General features: G+C 34.4%; 1 protein-coding gene and 1 pseudogene across 1 annotated transcript; both read right to left on the bottom strand.

Moving 5' to 3' along the window:
- Positions 1–3455: 3455 nt before the first annotated feature.
- LOC131177382 (carboxylesterase 1-like) lies at positions 3456–4585 on the bottom strand. The gene has a single exon (XM_058142347.1). The coding sequence runs from the start codon at positions 4502–4504 to the stop codon at positions 3527–3529; it is 978 nt and encodes a 325-aa protein (XP_057998330.1). The 5' UTR covers positions 4505–4585; the 3' UTR covers positions 3456–3526.
- Positions 4586–6175: 1590 nt separating this feature from the next.
- Positions 6176–10363, bottom strand: LOC131177383 (uncharacterized; annotated as a pseudogene).
- Positions 10364–17754: the final 7391 nt, after the last annotated feature.

Below are 17754 nucleotides of genomic sequence, written 5' to 3'. Positions count from 1 at the left end.
AAATATTCTCATGCTTTGAATCCTTTTTACCTATCTTTCTTCTTAGTCTCATTTTGAACCCCATGGCCCCACTACATCCCTAAAAGACCTTTGATCTCTTGATAGTACTTGCTACATTAGTGGAGATAGGAGTAGGGAATTTGCCTATGGGATTGGAAAACTATTCATCTATTCATTCAATTCTATCATTCCATGTTGAGATACTTTGGTTATCAATTGTCCTAGAATTCCTTTTGAGCATGACTCTCTCTTTTGACTAGTTGGTTTGGGGATTTGAATGATAATTGACTTGATGGCTAAGCGGTGAAAGCTTGGATAAGCATTAAATTCTTTGCATTTTGAAGGATGGGTATATGGATTGTTGGTATGGCTAAAGGTGTGTTAAGTTACCTTAATGAGTGATTTTCATAACTCTTTGGATAAGGCACCCCTAAAAACTTTGCATCACATTTTAAAGTTTGCTTGAGGACAAGCAAAAGCTTTAGTTTGGGTGTATTTGATGCACATATTTTGCATAGTCATTTAGGTCTAATTTCACAATCATTTTATTTGGTTATTAGTCATTTTTAGCTAATTTCATTAGTTATTTAGTTAGTTTTCCATAATTGTCAACTTTGGATTAATTTGTAATTTTTGCTTTGTATTGTAGGAAAAAATGGTGTTTTTGAAGGACTAAAGAGAATTTTGCCATTGAGGAGTGTCTTCTACAGCAAAAAGATGCCAAAAACAAGTTTTCAATTTGAAATATGCATTGTGAAATCGTGCATAACTTGCGCATAAGCTATGCGATTCTGCATAAGGAGGAAGAACAACATTCAGAACCGGTAGAAATGTGCATAAGGAGGCGCACGACTTATGCACATTCTCACCTCCCTTATGCAGATTCACGAAATTGTGCATAACCTATGCACCAAGTCATGCGACCGCGCATAAGTAACCCAGAATCGTAGAAATGTGCATAAGGGAATTTGCATAACTTATGCGATCCACTTATGCGATCCCAAAGAGCTCATTAATGAGTGGCGGAAGATTCCTTAATGTATTCCTCCTAGAACATACTATTTTAGGGCTCCATGTCGAAAAATGATATAAATAGTCCCATTTTCTCATTTTAGAAAGAGGAGGCAAGGAGCAAAGGAAGAAAGGAGGAGGCTAAGCGAATTTGAGGAGTCATTTCACCTTCCACACCATTTTCAACTAAGATTTGCGATTTCTTTCTTTCTTTACACTTTTCTACACTTCTAGTGTTTAATTACTTACTTCTTAGCCTAGATTAAAGCTTTATTTCCATTTAAACTCATCATATCTTGTAAGCATTATGGATAGTGAGTAGTTTACTTTTGATTCGGAGTAAGGGTTGTAATATTTGGGATATTTTGTGGATTTTGATTGGGTAATCTATATTTTGTGGTCTTAATGAGTTTTATTCATTTCTTGTATGCTTAATGACATGCTTAATGTAGGATCCCATTGAGTAATGTTCTTAATCCATGGTTGAAGCAGAAAGGAGAAGGCCTTGTGATAGATAATCGGAAATTGGACTTAATTAACTTAGACCTAGAAATAGGCTAAGGATTAAGAGGATTCATAGATTAATTAAAGAACTTAATTGGTCTTAATTAATTCTAACTCCACGAAAGTAGGATTAGTTTGATTAAGGCACTCTTTGTCTCACTCGAAAGGGAATTCAAAGGATTTAAGAATTAATCTCCTTAAAACCCATTAGTTTCACAAGATTGGATAACCAATTTAAAATCCCAAAATAGCTCGAATATGAAATCCCGAACTCCGGAATCGCCTTTTTACCATTGTTAATTTCTAATCGAATTTAATCATTCGCCAATTTAAATATTGCCATATTTGAACTTGCTTATTTCTATTTGATGCAATTTTAGTTTAATTAATACATTGTTGAATAGAATATTAATTTTGCACAATTAGATTTCACACTCCATTACCCATTAATTCATCATTTTAATCTCATAAATACTTCAATTTAGTCAACTTTTATATCGAAAATTCAATCATTAACACAACTCCTCGTGGGATCGATATTTTTCTATACTACTTGTACGACCCGTGCACTTGCGGTTGGGACGCATCACCAAGTCCTGAAAAGCCCGTAATAGAGCAAACTAGCAGCAATTTTGGGAGGAGAGCATGATAGAGCTCTGTGGCTTCTTAATCCCTTGTAGTCATAGGAGCTAGCCACACATGCAAAGGCCTATGAGATTACTATCCTCCCACTGAAAACCCATAAAAAGCAGGAACACTGCAACCAACCCACTAAAAGTAAGAGATGATATCCTACCTCTACAGGACTCGAGCCACCTTTCTTAAAACCCCGAGTCACCATCTGCATAAAAGCAACAACCCAACCATGCAAGTAGATAGAAATATCCCAACAAATCTGCTACCAAAAGCAAATCAACAAAATATAAATAGAACTCAGCCCAAAAAAGAGGGAGGATTAACCCACCTTTCTGAGCTGGGAAAGGATCTTCCTTATCTAAAAAGGGCAAAAAAGACCTCTAATAAAATAAGGATGATCAACTAACCGAAGAGGAAGTGAAGAAAAAAAAAAAAAAAAAAGAAATTTTCTCTCTTTATTTCCCAGAGAGAAGTCAACTACTTCACACCTCACTCTTTCATGTTGGTTATTTTTTGAGTGTATGGTATCCTACACCAATCCCATTGTGGCCAAAAACAGTACAGCCTAAGGCAGTCCAGGAAATTGATTTTAGTGTTTTTACGATAAACACGACATGAATTGGCCATTAACCAAAAAAAAATCCAGAAAAACTGAACAAAGATGAGAAAATCCCAATCACAGCCCATCATTTGGATCCACGAAATATTTTATAGCCTCAAGCAGCACAGAGAAACTGAGCAAGGCGATAATATTTTTTAAATTGTTATCATCATTAAAAAATGTTTAAATTAAATAAAACTTTCATCATCATTGGTGAGTAGGACACATTCAAATATTGAATACCTTTATTTGTAGTGTTTAATCGGATCATTATATGTGAAGCATCTGGGGCAACCATGTATGGGCTTAGAGTCCAAACCCAAGGACAAAAGCTTATAGCCTTAAGTGCCTAGGCCCATTATGGGCAATTTTTTTAATTGAAAGAAAACTCCTCCATTACGTTAGGGAGTGGATAGAAATTTATATATTATTAGCTAACTTATCATTTGTATCTTTAAAAAAAAAAATATTTAGATGTTATATGCACAAAATCTTAAGCTAAATAAGGGAAATCAGATCAATTTATACGTAATTTTGACCTTTTCTGATTAATATGGAAACTTTTGCGCATTTAAAAATCTGGATTTCACAACACAAGAAGATATTAATTCAGTGTCGCAATATTCCTTGTGTACAAGGAAAAATATAGAGAGGAAAGCTTAGAGTAGATCTACAAATTAAAAAAAAAAAATTATTTTCGGACTGACAAAGATAATATTTCATTATTAATCATGGCCATCATTACCAAAAAGTCCATTGGGCCTGACACATTTTCTAATCATCTGCTGAAGAAAACATGAATTCTTTCAACACCAACACCAGAGTCTTGAACTTGGAGGGCTCCTTAAGCTCCACAACATGATAACCTCCCTCGCTAAAATGGCTTGCAATTCCTACATTTGTGGCCCTCAACATCTCCACAAGCTCCATCTGACGATCAATCGTTGGGTCACCATCGCATCCAGTCACCAACACTCTCCATCCCAGCAACCTCATGTTCTCCCAGAGTTTCGACCCACCATTGGCCGTTGGATTGCAATATTCATGATCACGGTCAACCCCAATTGGCAAGGACAAGTCCCACATGAGATCACTCACACTTAGTGGCAAATGAAGGTCGTTCACAAGCCTCAGCTCTGACTCCGTCCTTTGGGTTCCACCGATGAATGGATGATGCAGTATCAGCCCTTTGATCTTCAACGGCTCAAGACTACCAACTTCTCCGCCCACACGAAAGCCCGCATGGTAAGCTATGTTAGCCCCTGCACTACTACCCATTATGAAACATCTATTATAATCAGCATGCTCTCTCAGCCAGTCGAGTTGGCTGTTCTTGATCCACTGGAATACCTCTTCAGCATCATCATAGGCCGCAGGTAGACGATTCTCAGGCGCCAGGCGGTAGTTGGAAGAGACAACAATAGCGGGAATGTCAACGGCCATGTTTGAGCAAAAATCATGAAAAATTGTTGAGGCTGCACTGCAATTGATGAATCCTCCGCCATGAAAGTAAACTATGAGAGGAAGTTTGCTGCAAGTAAAGGAAGAATCAGGTAAAAAGACACGAATCCATGTATTTTTGGATTGGTTGATGGATATGTCTTGGGAAAGAACAGGAGTGGAATCGACTGAGGGTGAAGAATTTGAGTATCTATTGGGGTCTCTTGTAATTGTGCCATCAGGATTGACCACAATCTGGAGATATTGGTAGGGGTTCACTCTGCAAATGGATGCTGAATTTTGACCTGACATTGGAGTACTCTGTTTATTGCAATGGGTTTCCGACTACGAATAGCAAATATTAATCTGTGGGATTTTATGTTCCCCTTTTCTTACAAATTTCAAATACAATATTTTATGGTCAATCTATTTGGTAGCGCAGTTGGCAGAATTTTATTATTTCTTAAAAAAATGCAACTTGTTCTTGCAAAGTCCACTGCGTCACTTGCTGAGGAAGTAAACGACTTAACATGAAGCACAATATATTAAAAGAATCTCAAGTTAAAACAGGTTTATAAAGGTAAAAGAGTCAATTAAATTAATTCTAACCTTTTAATAATAATCAGTTCAAATTTGAGTAAATTTGCTGTAATTCTTATTTTGATGGATTCATTTACTTTTTACCCTTTCAATTAAATAATAGGAAAGTAATCTTTAAATGAGTTAAATTAAATAATTTTGCTACATAAAATGTTTTTAGAATGAAATTAGGTCTGTTCACTTAAGTTTTAAAAAGTTCTTATTTAATATTTTGCAAATATTTTCCTCGTTGAGAGTGAAAGCAATTCTCTTAATGAATCAGAAAATTTGATGATCTATAAAGCTCATTAATCCAACTTATCACCTCCTGTTTCTAACATGAATTTATGGGAACATGTAGGCAACCCAGGATTTTTTTTATTTTTTATTTTACTAATTAAAAATAAAAAATACCTTTCACAACAGAGAGTTACTGTCTTAGACCTCACTGTTCAACTTTATTTCATTTTATCTAAATTTATTTCATTTTATATATTTTAATTAATACTCAACTCAACTCAACTAAGCCTTTATCCCAAAAATTTGGGGTCAGCTATATAGATTCGCTTTTTCCACTCTGAACGATTTTGGGTTAAATCCTCAGAAATGTGTAATGCTTCTAAGTCATGCTGTACTACTCTCCTCCAAGTCAATTTAGGTCTACTCCTTTTTTTTTCTATCCTCTAGCCTAATGTGCTCTACTTGTCTAACTGGAGCCTCCGTATGTCTACGCTTCACATGACCAAACCACCTCAATCTCCCTTCTCTCAACTTATCTTCAATTGGCACCACTCCTACCTTTTCTCTAATACTTTCATTACGGACTTTATTTAGTCTAATATGACCACTCATCCACCTTAACATTCTCATCTCTGCAACTCAACTCTTATCTTAGATGCATACGACTCTTTCAGTGCCCAACACTCACTACCATATAGCATAGCCGGTCGTATGACTGTACGATAAAATTTTCCTTTTAATTTATTGGGAATCTTACGATCACATAAAACTCCCGTGGCACGTCTCCACTTCAACCATCCGGCTTTAATCCTATGACTAACATCCTCCTCACATCCTGAGCCTAGATATTTTAATTAATATTCTATATAAATTATTTTTTATTACTAATTTATATTTCAAAAATTCAATAATTTATAAAATATATAAACATTTATAAATATTATTTTAAAAATATATTTTACATTTAATTAAATATTTATATAAACTATTAAACAATAAATAACAAATATAAAATCTAAATTTGATCTCTGTCACATTATTTTTGAAACTGAATTCATCCTAAACTAAAAAAAAAAAAAAAACCTCCGCCGATGCCGTCCCTACCTTCAGCTCATAGCTATCGCATGCAAGCACAAAGAAATGGGTAGTGTCGCAGCTCGTCACTATCTCGAGGATAATAATAATTGAAAAACCAAAAAATACTGTTACAAAATTAAATGAAATTAAAATTTCAGATATGATTTGATAGAAAGGGACCAGCTGTTGCAACCCCAAGACAGAAGCCGCAGCACTGCAGTGGAAGCAGCCGCCATTTTTCTCTTGAAACCAATTTTTTAAGGTATCAAATTCAGCCCATAACAATATCAGTAGCCACCCTAAAAACCCACAATATATATAAATAATAAAACCCCAAAACAATACCCAAAAGCTACCCCATCAGTCAATTCAATAGGTCCCTCCGGAGGAGGATGATCGCAGAGATGACTGCACTTGCAAAAGGTGGTGATAGCAATCGGCGGCGGTGGGTCTCTGCTCTGGGTTCTGATCTAAGCACCTATTTTGCAACTCTTTAAGCATCTTCGGCACACCACTTGGACACAATCCACACGTCTTCACCAAGTGACCTACACCCCACACGTCCACTTTCACCCCATGCAATCCTCTTCCCATTTCCGGAGCGTACCTTCCACGCGCCTCCACTGTTTCATGTGGGTTCAACTGAGGGCGACCACCGCCTCATCGAACCCACATACGAACCACTCATTTTCTCCGTCGCCTCTTCTCATTACCTTGTCCCAACTCAGGTCCCTGTGCATGAAAGATAGGTCATGCAGTGCTACCAAGGCTTTAGTCACGTATTTAAGAGCCTCTACCAGTTGCTCACAGTTCGTAGGCTTAAATTTCACCCCTCTTGGTTTGAACACCAATGCCAAATCTTTCTCCCGTGAAAGGTATATGAATTCTGCGTGTGGGATTCTCTGATCAAGAAAATCGTATATTTCCTTGACCGCTGCCCATTTTCTTCGGTTGGGGAAGAATCTTGTCACTGTGTTGGGTGTCATTTCGATGATGCCTCCATCGCCCGCATCCACTCTTTCAAAATCACTGAAGGTTAATTGCTTTAAAGTTCCTCCATTATTTACGTTGCTGAAGCAGCGTTCAGCTAGCAATGGCAATAACCCAGCTATTCTGTAACATGGCACCAGGGCTTTTAGTCTCTCCACCGGTGAAGATAGGTCTAAAGTACAGAGATCGGTACGGATTATGCGATCTTGGGATCGATACAATGCACAAAATGTTACCAAGTAGCCAACTGCATAGTAGCCTAGAATATAAGGGATATCCATATAAGTCCATAAAAGCTTCTCTACTATAGAAGAAGAGGGATCAATCAGACCTTCCCTCAATTGGTCGGTTTCCTCTCCTCTCCACAAACAAAAGTTTCTAACAAATCCGGTCACATTTGGCCACTGATCCTGCAATGTATCCACTGATGATGAAGAGTCTTTTCTAACAATAACCACTTCAACAGAGCAGAATTTGGACACAACCCTATTAATACAATCATCCCAAATGCCAATAAAAGAGTCTCTACTCGAGGCATTGCCACCACTGATGCAAGGGTTAGTTCGGATAACTGAGCTCAAGATATCAAATGCGATACCTCTGCAATCTAAAAGTTCAGAAGTAGTAGCGAAGAAGCGTTCTTTGCCTGGAGGCAAGTCTCTGTAAACATCTCTCCTAAGTGGGAAGCGTAGTTCTTCAGGTGGCGGCTCTTGTAAATACCATGAGAGTTCAAACAAGTTTGGAAGTGCTGTTGGTGGCACTCGAAGACAACCCACGTAATACTCAGTTGGATCTTGAAATTCTCCTGGTGGGATTGCTGTTCATATAAGCATAATATTAACATGCATATACATATTATGGAAAATGCCTTACGTTTCAAATTTCCCAACTAAAAACAACATTTAACAGTAAAAGACACGTGAAAAGAAAACTGGTAGGGATTTCATCGTAAACCATAAGCTCACACAGTTGCGTTCGTTAGAACAATAAATCACTAGACTCACATCTTATTGAGGGTTCTATTGATGGAAGCTGAGCTCTTTCAACGAAACCTGGTATAAATAGAAAGCTGTGAGATGTGAATTCCTAGACTCCAGTTTTAAAATGCTCATGTTAAGACAAAGGTATTTGTACCAGAAGAAGCGGAAGCTGATGGGCAAGACTTTCTTCTTCCGAAGACTTTGACTTGTTGTCCAGAAACGAATCTATCAACCGAGAAACCTTTTAGGGGTCCATCTTCGAAGGCTTCCATGGTGCAAGCTACCATGGAATCGTCGAAGAAAGTGAGCTCATCGGCATTCAAAAAGCTTGATCCTTGAACCCTCACTCTCCCTCTATTTTCCCCTTCTTCAGCCCACAAACTCACTGATTCTTCCCATGTCATTCTTATTTTACCAATTCTACGACGCTCCTTTGATGACGAAGAAGTACCAGCAACGACGTCCATCGAAGTTTCAAACCCTAACATACTCCCTCTACTACCGTGAAAGTAAGCTTCAGCTCCACTGGTCATGACTTGCTTTGTCCTTGCTGCCCAAAAAAATAAAGTTGCATTCTTTAGAGAAAACAAGTGGAAGAAGCGGAAAATAATGGAACATTGCTATTGATTACTAATAGTAGAGTGCCTACCTGGGACAGAATAGTCATCTTCTTTGAAAGGAGGGGGTGGAGGGAGAGCTCTTGCACCAGTAAGAGCAGTCCTACTACCATCATCATCAGAAGCAATTGCAGGTGGTCCTCTGCTCGAAGTTCTCATGCGAGAACCCATAAACTGAGACAACTCTTCAAACACTTCCTCGTCAAAAGAAGTAGGCAACTTACGTTGCTTCCTTTCATAAGGAGAAATTCTAAAATAACTCTTCCTCATTTGATCTCCCTCACTGCCTCTCTCCCATTCATAAACCTTCCTAAACTCACCCAACATGTTATCCCATTTGGTACCAGCAGTTTTTGCATCTCTATTTACCCCATGCCTTTGCAAGAACTCTGCCACTTCTGCATCTTTATCAGCTCTCGTTTTCCCTCTTGTTGATTGTACTGTGACTTCGCCGGTGATTTGACCGGTCTCTAGGTGCTCAGTCCTCGAAGATGTACCAGAGGCATCATACCCACCTTGGTATTGGACCCTCCAAGCCCTCGCTAACCATAACATCTCATTTGGTTTCCAAACTGGGCTCACATACTTGCCCTTTCTAAGCTGGTGGTGAAGTTGCTGTCCTTCTGTTTTGCTTGTCTCGTGACCAGAAGCTGCCAGGAGAGAAGGGATAGGGGAGTGTGGAGGAGATGAGGCCGTGTCCGAGGAGGAAGCGGCTGTAGCGTGAAGTTGTTGGGTTTGTGGGTTGGTGGTGGTGGTGGAGGCGACGATGGGGGTGGGATTTGTTGATGGTGATGGCCCTGATGGGCTTGATTCGCTGGTGACAATCGGAGTCTGTGTTTGTTGTTGTTGGCTTGGTGAAGGCAATATTTTCCATTGGGCAGTAGCATATCTGGGTCTCTTGGGGGTTACAGTCACAGTGTCAAATTGTTGGTCAAAAGGAGAAGAAGTAGCACCGATTGGGACATACAGAGGAGTAGAGATGAAAGGAGCTCCGGTAACAACAACAGACGGTGGCTGTTGGTGATGGTGTGGTCTCGTTTCTGGTGATTCCTCAAGTGGGTCTTTTGGGGAAGGTGAAAGTTGCTGCTGTTGCGATTGTTGGGTTTGCTTCTTGGCCGTTTCCCCTTTGTTGTCACCCATTTGAAAATGGTCCCGAAGAAAAAGAATTTCGCTAGAGAGAAGCAAAGGGCTTTAGGCCGAAACCAGAACAAGAGGAACAAGCACCATTCTTATAGAACTAAGTTGAAAATTGTAGAACTAACTCAGTCCCAAGTTAGTTTGTTTTATTGCTAAATCTGTCTGGGGTGGCTTCTGGGCTGGGATCGTTACCTCAATCTTGAAGAGGAAAAAGTCAGAAATAAGAGTGGGATATCATAGCAAGCTCAAAGAGAAAGAAAGAAGAGAAAAGAGACGAGATTGTAAAACTGCCTTGAATCAGACCCTTCAGTTGATTATTGACCAGTTAATGCAACCAGACATTGTTAATTTGATGTGTGATTTTGACAAGTAATGGAGACAGAGAAAGAGCAAAAAAAGGGGTACAACTAGTATATATACATGATTAGAAAAGGACATGATTGTACTTGACTGAGAGGCGCGGCTCTAAAAGAAATTACTAAGATTTTCTTTTTTTAAGGCATTTAATGGGTTGGTTGTTTGGGAAGAGAGAAAAGGAAAGAAAAGTCCCCGCGACGAGTGAGGGAGGGAGCGGAGACTCTGAGTGTGCGGGTGAAAGAGAGCAGCTTCCGCAGCGTAATTTGGTCGCAGGCTGTAGGATGTGGACTCATCGAATCGATGGCTCTCTGCCTTTGTGCCTTGTCATTGGCCTATTTTGTTGCTTTCATTTGCGTCTTCTCGCCCCTTTTTGGGTTAAAACTAAATTGATAAATAAAAACTTTTTGTAAAAATAAGTTAATTCTGAATAAATGTAATAGTAGCTCACATCAAATTAATATTAATGAGATTTAAATTTAAAATCTCTTAATTTTTGCTAATTTTATCATTAAATAAATACTTTTTTAATTTAATAAAAAATTCAACTAGTTCAATAATAATAATAATAATAATAATAATAATTTATTCATACAATGAGAGAGGAAAATTTTATTTTTTAATGATAAATTTCACAGATCAAGGTCATTGAATAACTTATAACTAAATAGAAAAAAAAATAACTAAAAATTAAAAAAAAAAAGGAAATTTATATAAACACGGAACAGAGACCACGATGCCATTGGTATTATTAATGAGACGTGAAATTTGTAAGTTGAAAGTTGCATAGAATGAAGGAGTAAGCAATAAAGAGAGAACTTCATTTACTGTGTATGGAGTTTTATGTCCGTAAAAGCTAAAAAAGAGACGAGGCAATCAAAGATCATGCAATGCAGGGCGGCTCACAGACGCAGCAGTAGCAGCGAGTAGAATTTCTTCGATTACTGACTACCAAGCCCGATAACCCATCGTCTGCTAAAAAGACCAGAAGCCCCTGCTTCTGCTTCCCCAGTAAACTTTTCGCCCGTAGATCCCCCCCTAACCCCCTTCTCCCTCGTCCTTCTTGTCTCTGCATATTCATTCACTTTCACTGTTCTCCACCATTTCTTCATATGCTTTCTTCAATTTGTTGCCCCAACTTTGCTTCTTTCTTTTCAGTACTTTGTTGTGCGATATTTGGTATTTTTATCTTCCTTTTTTGTTTCTATAATTTAAGCCTTTTCTTCTTGCAATTGGTGTATGGAAAATTGTATTGTGAATAGGTGATTTTATATTGCACCAAAAAAAAAAATTGTATTGTGAATAGGTGATTTTATATTGCACCAAAAAAAAAATTCAGTTGAGCAATCAATTGAATTGGTTATTAATGTAGAATACAATGAAATTATTTACAAATAACAATTAATAATTTTTTTGAGCCAATTAAAAAAATTTTATCTTTATATACGTCTTAAGTTTTTTCTATAATATTTTAAAGTAAGCAATTGCTTAAAAAATGAAAAATAAATTTCTCTATGAGATAATAAATATTTTAATTAAATTCTCTGTGTCGATAAGAAGAAAAAGCATCAAAGAGAGAGTACATGAAATCTTCAACTATGGTCGGATCCAAAATCAACAAGCCAACTGATAGTGATATATGTTGCATGAATTCGCACCCCCGGGGCTCAAACGAAACATCCCCTTTCAATGCAGGAACTGAAGCTTGAAAAACATTAGAAATCGGCAAGGTATTAGACTTTCCTTAATCTGTGCCTAATGAAGAAGTGATCCAAATTTTGTTAAGCAGATCAACGAAGAACGGGCAGCTTACAACGGCTCAATTGATCTGTTCTTTGGGTCTTCTCTTTTTCCTTTTGAAATGAAACCATGAAGGCGTATACAATTAATCAGATTGCTAGGTGTTCTTTCTAAGTTTTAAGGAGCTCCTTCATGAATTTGCTATATCATTTGCTTGTTTTCTAGAACTAAGCTTTTTTCTTTTTTCAGTTATCTACAGCGAGACTTGGTTTCCTATTTTGACTTTAGTCTTGTACCTTTTCTTTGGTTGATTTCCAGCCATAGTTCCCCTCAGTAACATTTTAGCATATATATATATAAAAGCAAACACACAATCGAATTAATTATTAAATTAATTAAATTTAAAAAAATAAAACTTTTAATAAAAAATTATCGATTGATTTAGCAATGAAATTGATTGTTAATAGCAATCGAAATATAATTGATTGTAAAAAAATTTGATGTATTTAATTTTGTAATTTTATAAATATTTTGTAAATTAATTACTATTTACAATCAATTTAATAATAAAGAAAAATTAGTTGTTAATTTAAAAAAAATAAAAAAAAATAAAATTTTCAATAATAAATAAATAATTTATTTTAAAAATTATTAAAATAATAAATTATTAATAAAAATTAATATTAAAAAATTAATATGAGCATATTATTAAAAAATTACTAATAATAACAATTAATAAAAAATATTAACAAAAAATTATATATAAAAAGGTATTTATAAGACAAATTGCTAAAAAAATTATCATATATATTATTATAAAAAATTAATACTATAAATAATTTATTAATAAAAAAATATATCTATAAAAAATTTTTATTTTATGTTAAAGAAATTAATTATTAATCATATATTTAAGATTATTTAATTTTTAAAATTAATCATTTTATTAAAAAAATAAAAATTATAAATCAATTATTAATATAATAATAATTTCAATTAATTATCAAAATTAGTTATAAAATGATATATATATATATATATTTATATAAATTCATACAGATAATAAAGGTAATTCTATCATTCTCCATGACTACTTTTTATTTAAATGATATATTAATTTGATATTAAGATTTTATTTGAAAAATATCATTTTAGTTATTTTTAATTTATATATATATATATATATATATATTAAAATTAAAAAAAATATTGTATTAAATAGAGTACAAATAAAAGAGAATAATATAAAAAATTTAAAATAGCCGATGATGATGATGTTGATAAAATATATAAATTGATGAATTGTATATTTCATTTTTTCACTTTATTGACTTTTTATTAGTTCTATTAGATAATCTTTAAATTTAAATATTTTATTGAATCAAAGTTTTACATCTTACGTAATACTTTTCTAAAAATATGTATATATTTTAATAATAAAAATATATAATAATTTCATTAAATGAGACAAAAAATATTAAAATTTTAAAATTTTTTAACAAAAATAAGCATAAAAATTTATTTATTTAAAATTTATATGTAATAATAAATTAAGAGAGATATGTCCAAAATTTATTTAAAATAAATATATATTTTAAAATTATTAGAAAAATAATAAGAAAATTATTATCAATGAAAACTAAAAATTCTTACCGATAGCTATTTAAAAAAAAAAAAGATCATTGAAATATATATATTTTTTTATATGATTGAGTTTGATCAGAACTTGAATTCAAAATCTCATAATTTTAGAGTTCACCCACATACCATTAAGCACTACCATCAAAATATTAATGTTGCAAGGATTTTCATTTTTTAGGGTAAGAGCCCCCTACTATAAGCAGAAAAAATGGAAAATACTTAGCTATAATAAAGTGAATGAACTATTTTATATATCCAACCAATCAGAATTTAAAAAAAAATATAGTATATTTTATAGTAAAATTTACTATATTATAGTAAAATTTATTATTATTTTAATAATATATTAATTTTTTTTTATTTAATGGATATATACACTCTAAAAAGTTTTTATAAAAATAATAACAATAATAAAAAAAGTCCTGATGATTTCGTCATTTCTAACGAAATATCGGTCGATTGATCGCATATCAGGAGACCTCGATATGATTTTCAGCTGTTGTTTCTCTTCAACAAATTATCGCATGATAAATTACAAAGATCAAAGATATCTTTGATATTTTTTAGTTTAAAAATCCTGATATGTTAAAAATATCGTGAATCTTGATAATTGAGAATGTCTATGTGCAGGTGCTGCTTCTCTCTGAGTCTATTCTACAAGCCCACAAAGACCGAGGACGGAAAGTAGACCCGGCAAGGGACAAAGAGCTGCCACTCCAATTAAGTGAAATTTTAAAATGCAATGAATAAATTTAGACACTTATATATACAAATGGTTTTATTAAATAATAATTTCTCAATCCAAATTAGAAAACTGCAAAACATAAAAGACATTTAAAATAATCTAAATTAATTGATTTTTTTTTTTTCAAGGTAAAATTTCATTGCATGAGTAGAAAAGGCTTAACACCACTACAGCGACGCATAATCAGATTACATTTGGGGCAGATCCAAACTCAATCTAACTAAATCCAACATATTGATTACATAGCCCAAGCTCAAGCTAGATTAACCAAGGTCTGAAATACTAAAATGGTTCTAAAGTTGTCCCAAAATTAAAACCAAACGAAAGAAAGTTGGAGATCCAAAAAAATCAAATCCTAGATTTTGATTTCACCTAAGACAAAGTCGATGCCCACCAACTAACTCCCATCGCAAAGCCACTGTAGAAAAGCAATAGGCATCATGAAACAGCTCGATGGAATTAATTTAAACAACTCACAGTGATTCCAAACACAAAAATACCCCAGAGGAGGCAGATCTGAAGTCAGGGGGAACACACCAGGAGCAGGCAGAGCTATTTTGCACCTCCGGCTGTTGAGAGACTGGATACCCAAACGAATGATACCAATAACGTCTCTAAGAAGTATCCATTTAAACACGTTCGGATCAATTTTTAATTGGAATACCCAACAGAATATGACCAGATGAATTTTGGATGGTATTAAATTAAAATTTAAATGTTTTTGTGATATGAATTAAAGTTGATGGACAGTGACGAAATAATATAAAAGTTAAGGGACGGTAAATGAAATTAAGCCACATTTCCATTAATATTTTTATATTTCCATAAATATTTTATAAACCTAGGCATATATAATGATATTGATGTTAAATACCTTGATTCTGAGTACGTTAGTTTCCTTATATATAATAATCCCTCGTAAGTGATAAATAACATCATTTTCAGTAGCACAGAGAGCAGTGCTAAGAGAGTTACTGGATGAACAAGAATTTTGGGTTTTGAACTTTTGATCCTCTATGCATTGCTTCTCGTGATTGCTATTCATGGCATCCGTTCACTCACTCCTTTCCTTTGTGCATCTGAGCTATAAGGCTGCAATTATCAAGCTGGACCATCATGCCTATAAATTTCTTCATCCAATTAAGCACTCTATTTCTTCTCTATTTAATAACTCTTTTTTAAAAGAAAAGAGACCCATTTCACAGATGCCTTTAATTTCACAAACCGTTAGCCATTCAAACACAGAATGACAAATAAATGGCATGGACTCTATGGGGGGACTCAACTCGAAAACCCTACACAGTATAGGCCGGCTGAATTCCTTTTCAGCTAGGTAGCATGTGCCCGGGTCCAGCTAAGTCTATTCTCTCATCGCTTTTTATAAAAATCAAAACGCAAATGCCTTACACTCCACTACCATTATCATTTAGCTTGAACAGATAATTGCACTGTTTTCATTTATTAATTTATTTATTTTTGCTGTGAATGAAATGATCAGAGATTTTGTATGTGTGTATATATATATACTCACGTTTGTCCTACACAAGTCCTTCCACCTACCAACCAAAAGAAGTCTCCCAATCCGTAGGAGTCCTAATAACTAAAGCTAATTACACACCTAGGATAACTTAGGTTTGCTCTCTTTTTTGACGTTAAAAACATGCACTTTGGGATTTGAGAAGGTAAAGGCTGTTGCCTTGCCGGTGTCACTCTGGCTATGCAACCTTTCTTTCTTATGAATACTGCTCTCCGATGTAGTATCTCAAAGAAAATAGTATTTGCCATTATTTTGTGATCCCTTTTTAAGTTGAGAACAATAATAATAATGATAAATTTTCAGAAACTTGAATGCATTTGAAGATTAGCCCAATAAATAGCTAGCTAATTCCACTGGTTGCCGGCACCAGTATCATGCGAGCATGCATCGTGATAAACTCATTTTATATAGATATTTTAGGTTAGTTTTGTATTCATTTTACCCTTTTTAGCTTAGTAATTTTATGCATTTAATGTTTATTTTAGTTATTTTATATAGATATTTTAGGTTAGTTTTGTATTCATTTTACACTTTTTAGCTTAGTAATTTTATGCATTTAATGTTTATTTTAGTTAATTTGTTAATTTTAGTTTCATTGTATTTGATTTTCGAAATTTTAATATTTTTTATAGGTTTTAATAAGGTTTAAAGACAAAAATGTCCATATAAAAGAAATTCAAAGTGATTTGGAAGCCTAAAGTGGTGTGAAAAATTAAGAAAATTCGCTTAAAGAATAAGATTGGCTGAGACTTTCAAGGGCCTTAACATTCCTCGTGTTGAGGGTCATGTGAAGATAAGAGTTAGCCAATAGGAATCCACATGAGGCATGTGAATTCACACTGGGTCATGTAAATAGAGATTTCAGAACAAAACACGCCGAAAGTTTCATGGGCTTTAACATGCCCAGTGTGGCGAGTCGTGTAAATAGAGATTTTGGAGCAAAACATGCCGAAAGTTTCAGGAACTCCCGCGTGCCCCGTGTAGCTGGTCATGCAGAATCTAAAGGCTCCTCCTTCGAATCAACATGAGGCATGTGGAAAACAACTTAAATCAACATGAGGCATGTGGGATGGCGCTGGCAGATTTGCTGACATGGAAAAAATTTTTCTTTTCACACCTTTTGTCTTTATCCCTTTAGAGACTAATTTTAGGGCAAACATTGAGGGGATATATAAGCATTATATTCTCATTTTTACCAAAAGGAGAAAGAGAGGGAAAAATCAAAAGAAAAAGGAAAGAGGGAATCACACCATTTTTTAAGGAAGAACACATGCAGAGTGACATTTTACAGCTTCTACTTTCAGAGATTTAGATTTTCTTCTTTTGAGTTCTTTTATTTTTAGTTTTATTTTCATGTTTTCTTGCTCTATTTCATATTTTCTACTTGTAAATACAAGTATGAGTGAGTAGATACTTAAGATTTCAGAGTTGGGTGTAATAATTTAAGTTTTATTTGCGGATTTGGACGGGTTTTAATCAGATTTTAATACATATAAGCTTTGATTCTTATCTTATATGCTTATTTACATACCCATTGTTGGTACCTTTTGGGTTTTGTTCTTAATCTTAGATTGAAAGACCGAGAGGTGAAAATCTATGATAGATAATCAAGATAATGAACTTAATCACCTAGTGTTAGAAATAAACTAATGGGTTAAGAGGAATTTCAAGTTGATTAAATGCTTAAAGGGTTTTGGGTAATTAAACATTGCATGAGAATGAGGTTTAGTTTCCTTTAAAACACTCTTTAGTTTGCTTGAAAGATAAATTAAAAGAAATCAGAATCAACTTTCTTCAAACTTGTATTTCCCTTAATTTTGGCTTTGCCTATCCAAATCCCAATGAAATTTACTTCATGAACCTCAACTCTGAAATCAATTTTTACCATTAATTAATTAAATCTTTTGTTACTTGCTGAAATTTTA

The sequence above is a fragment of the Hevea brasiliensis genome, unplaced genomic scaffold (genome assembly GCF_030052815.1).
Source record: "Hevea brasiliensis isolate MT/VB/25A 57/8 unplaced genomic scaffold, ASM3005281v1 Scaf431, whole genome shotgun sequence".
Classification (NCBI taxonomy): Eukaryota; Viridiplantae; Streptophyta; class Magnoliopsida; order Malpighiales; family Euphorbiaceae; genus Hevea; species Hevea brasiliensis.
Note: the sequence above shows the minus strand (reverse complement) of the source record. Positions and strands in the feature narration are given on the sequence as shown.

Coding starts and splice junctions, on each gene's coding strand:
- LOC131177382 (XM_058142347.1), bottom strand. CDS start 4,504: ATGTCAGGTCAAAATTCAGCATCCATTTGCAGAGTGAACCCCTACCAA.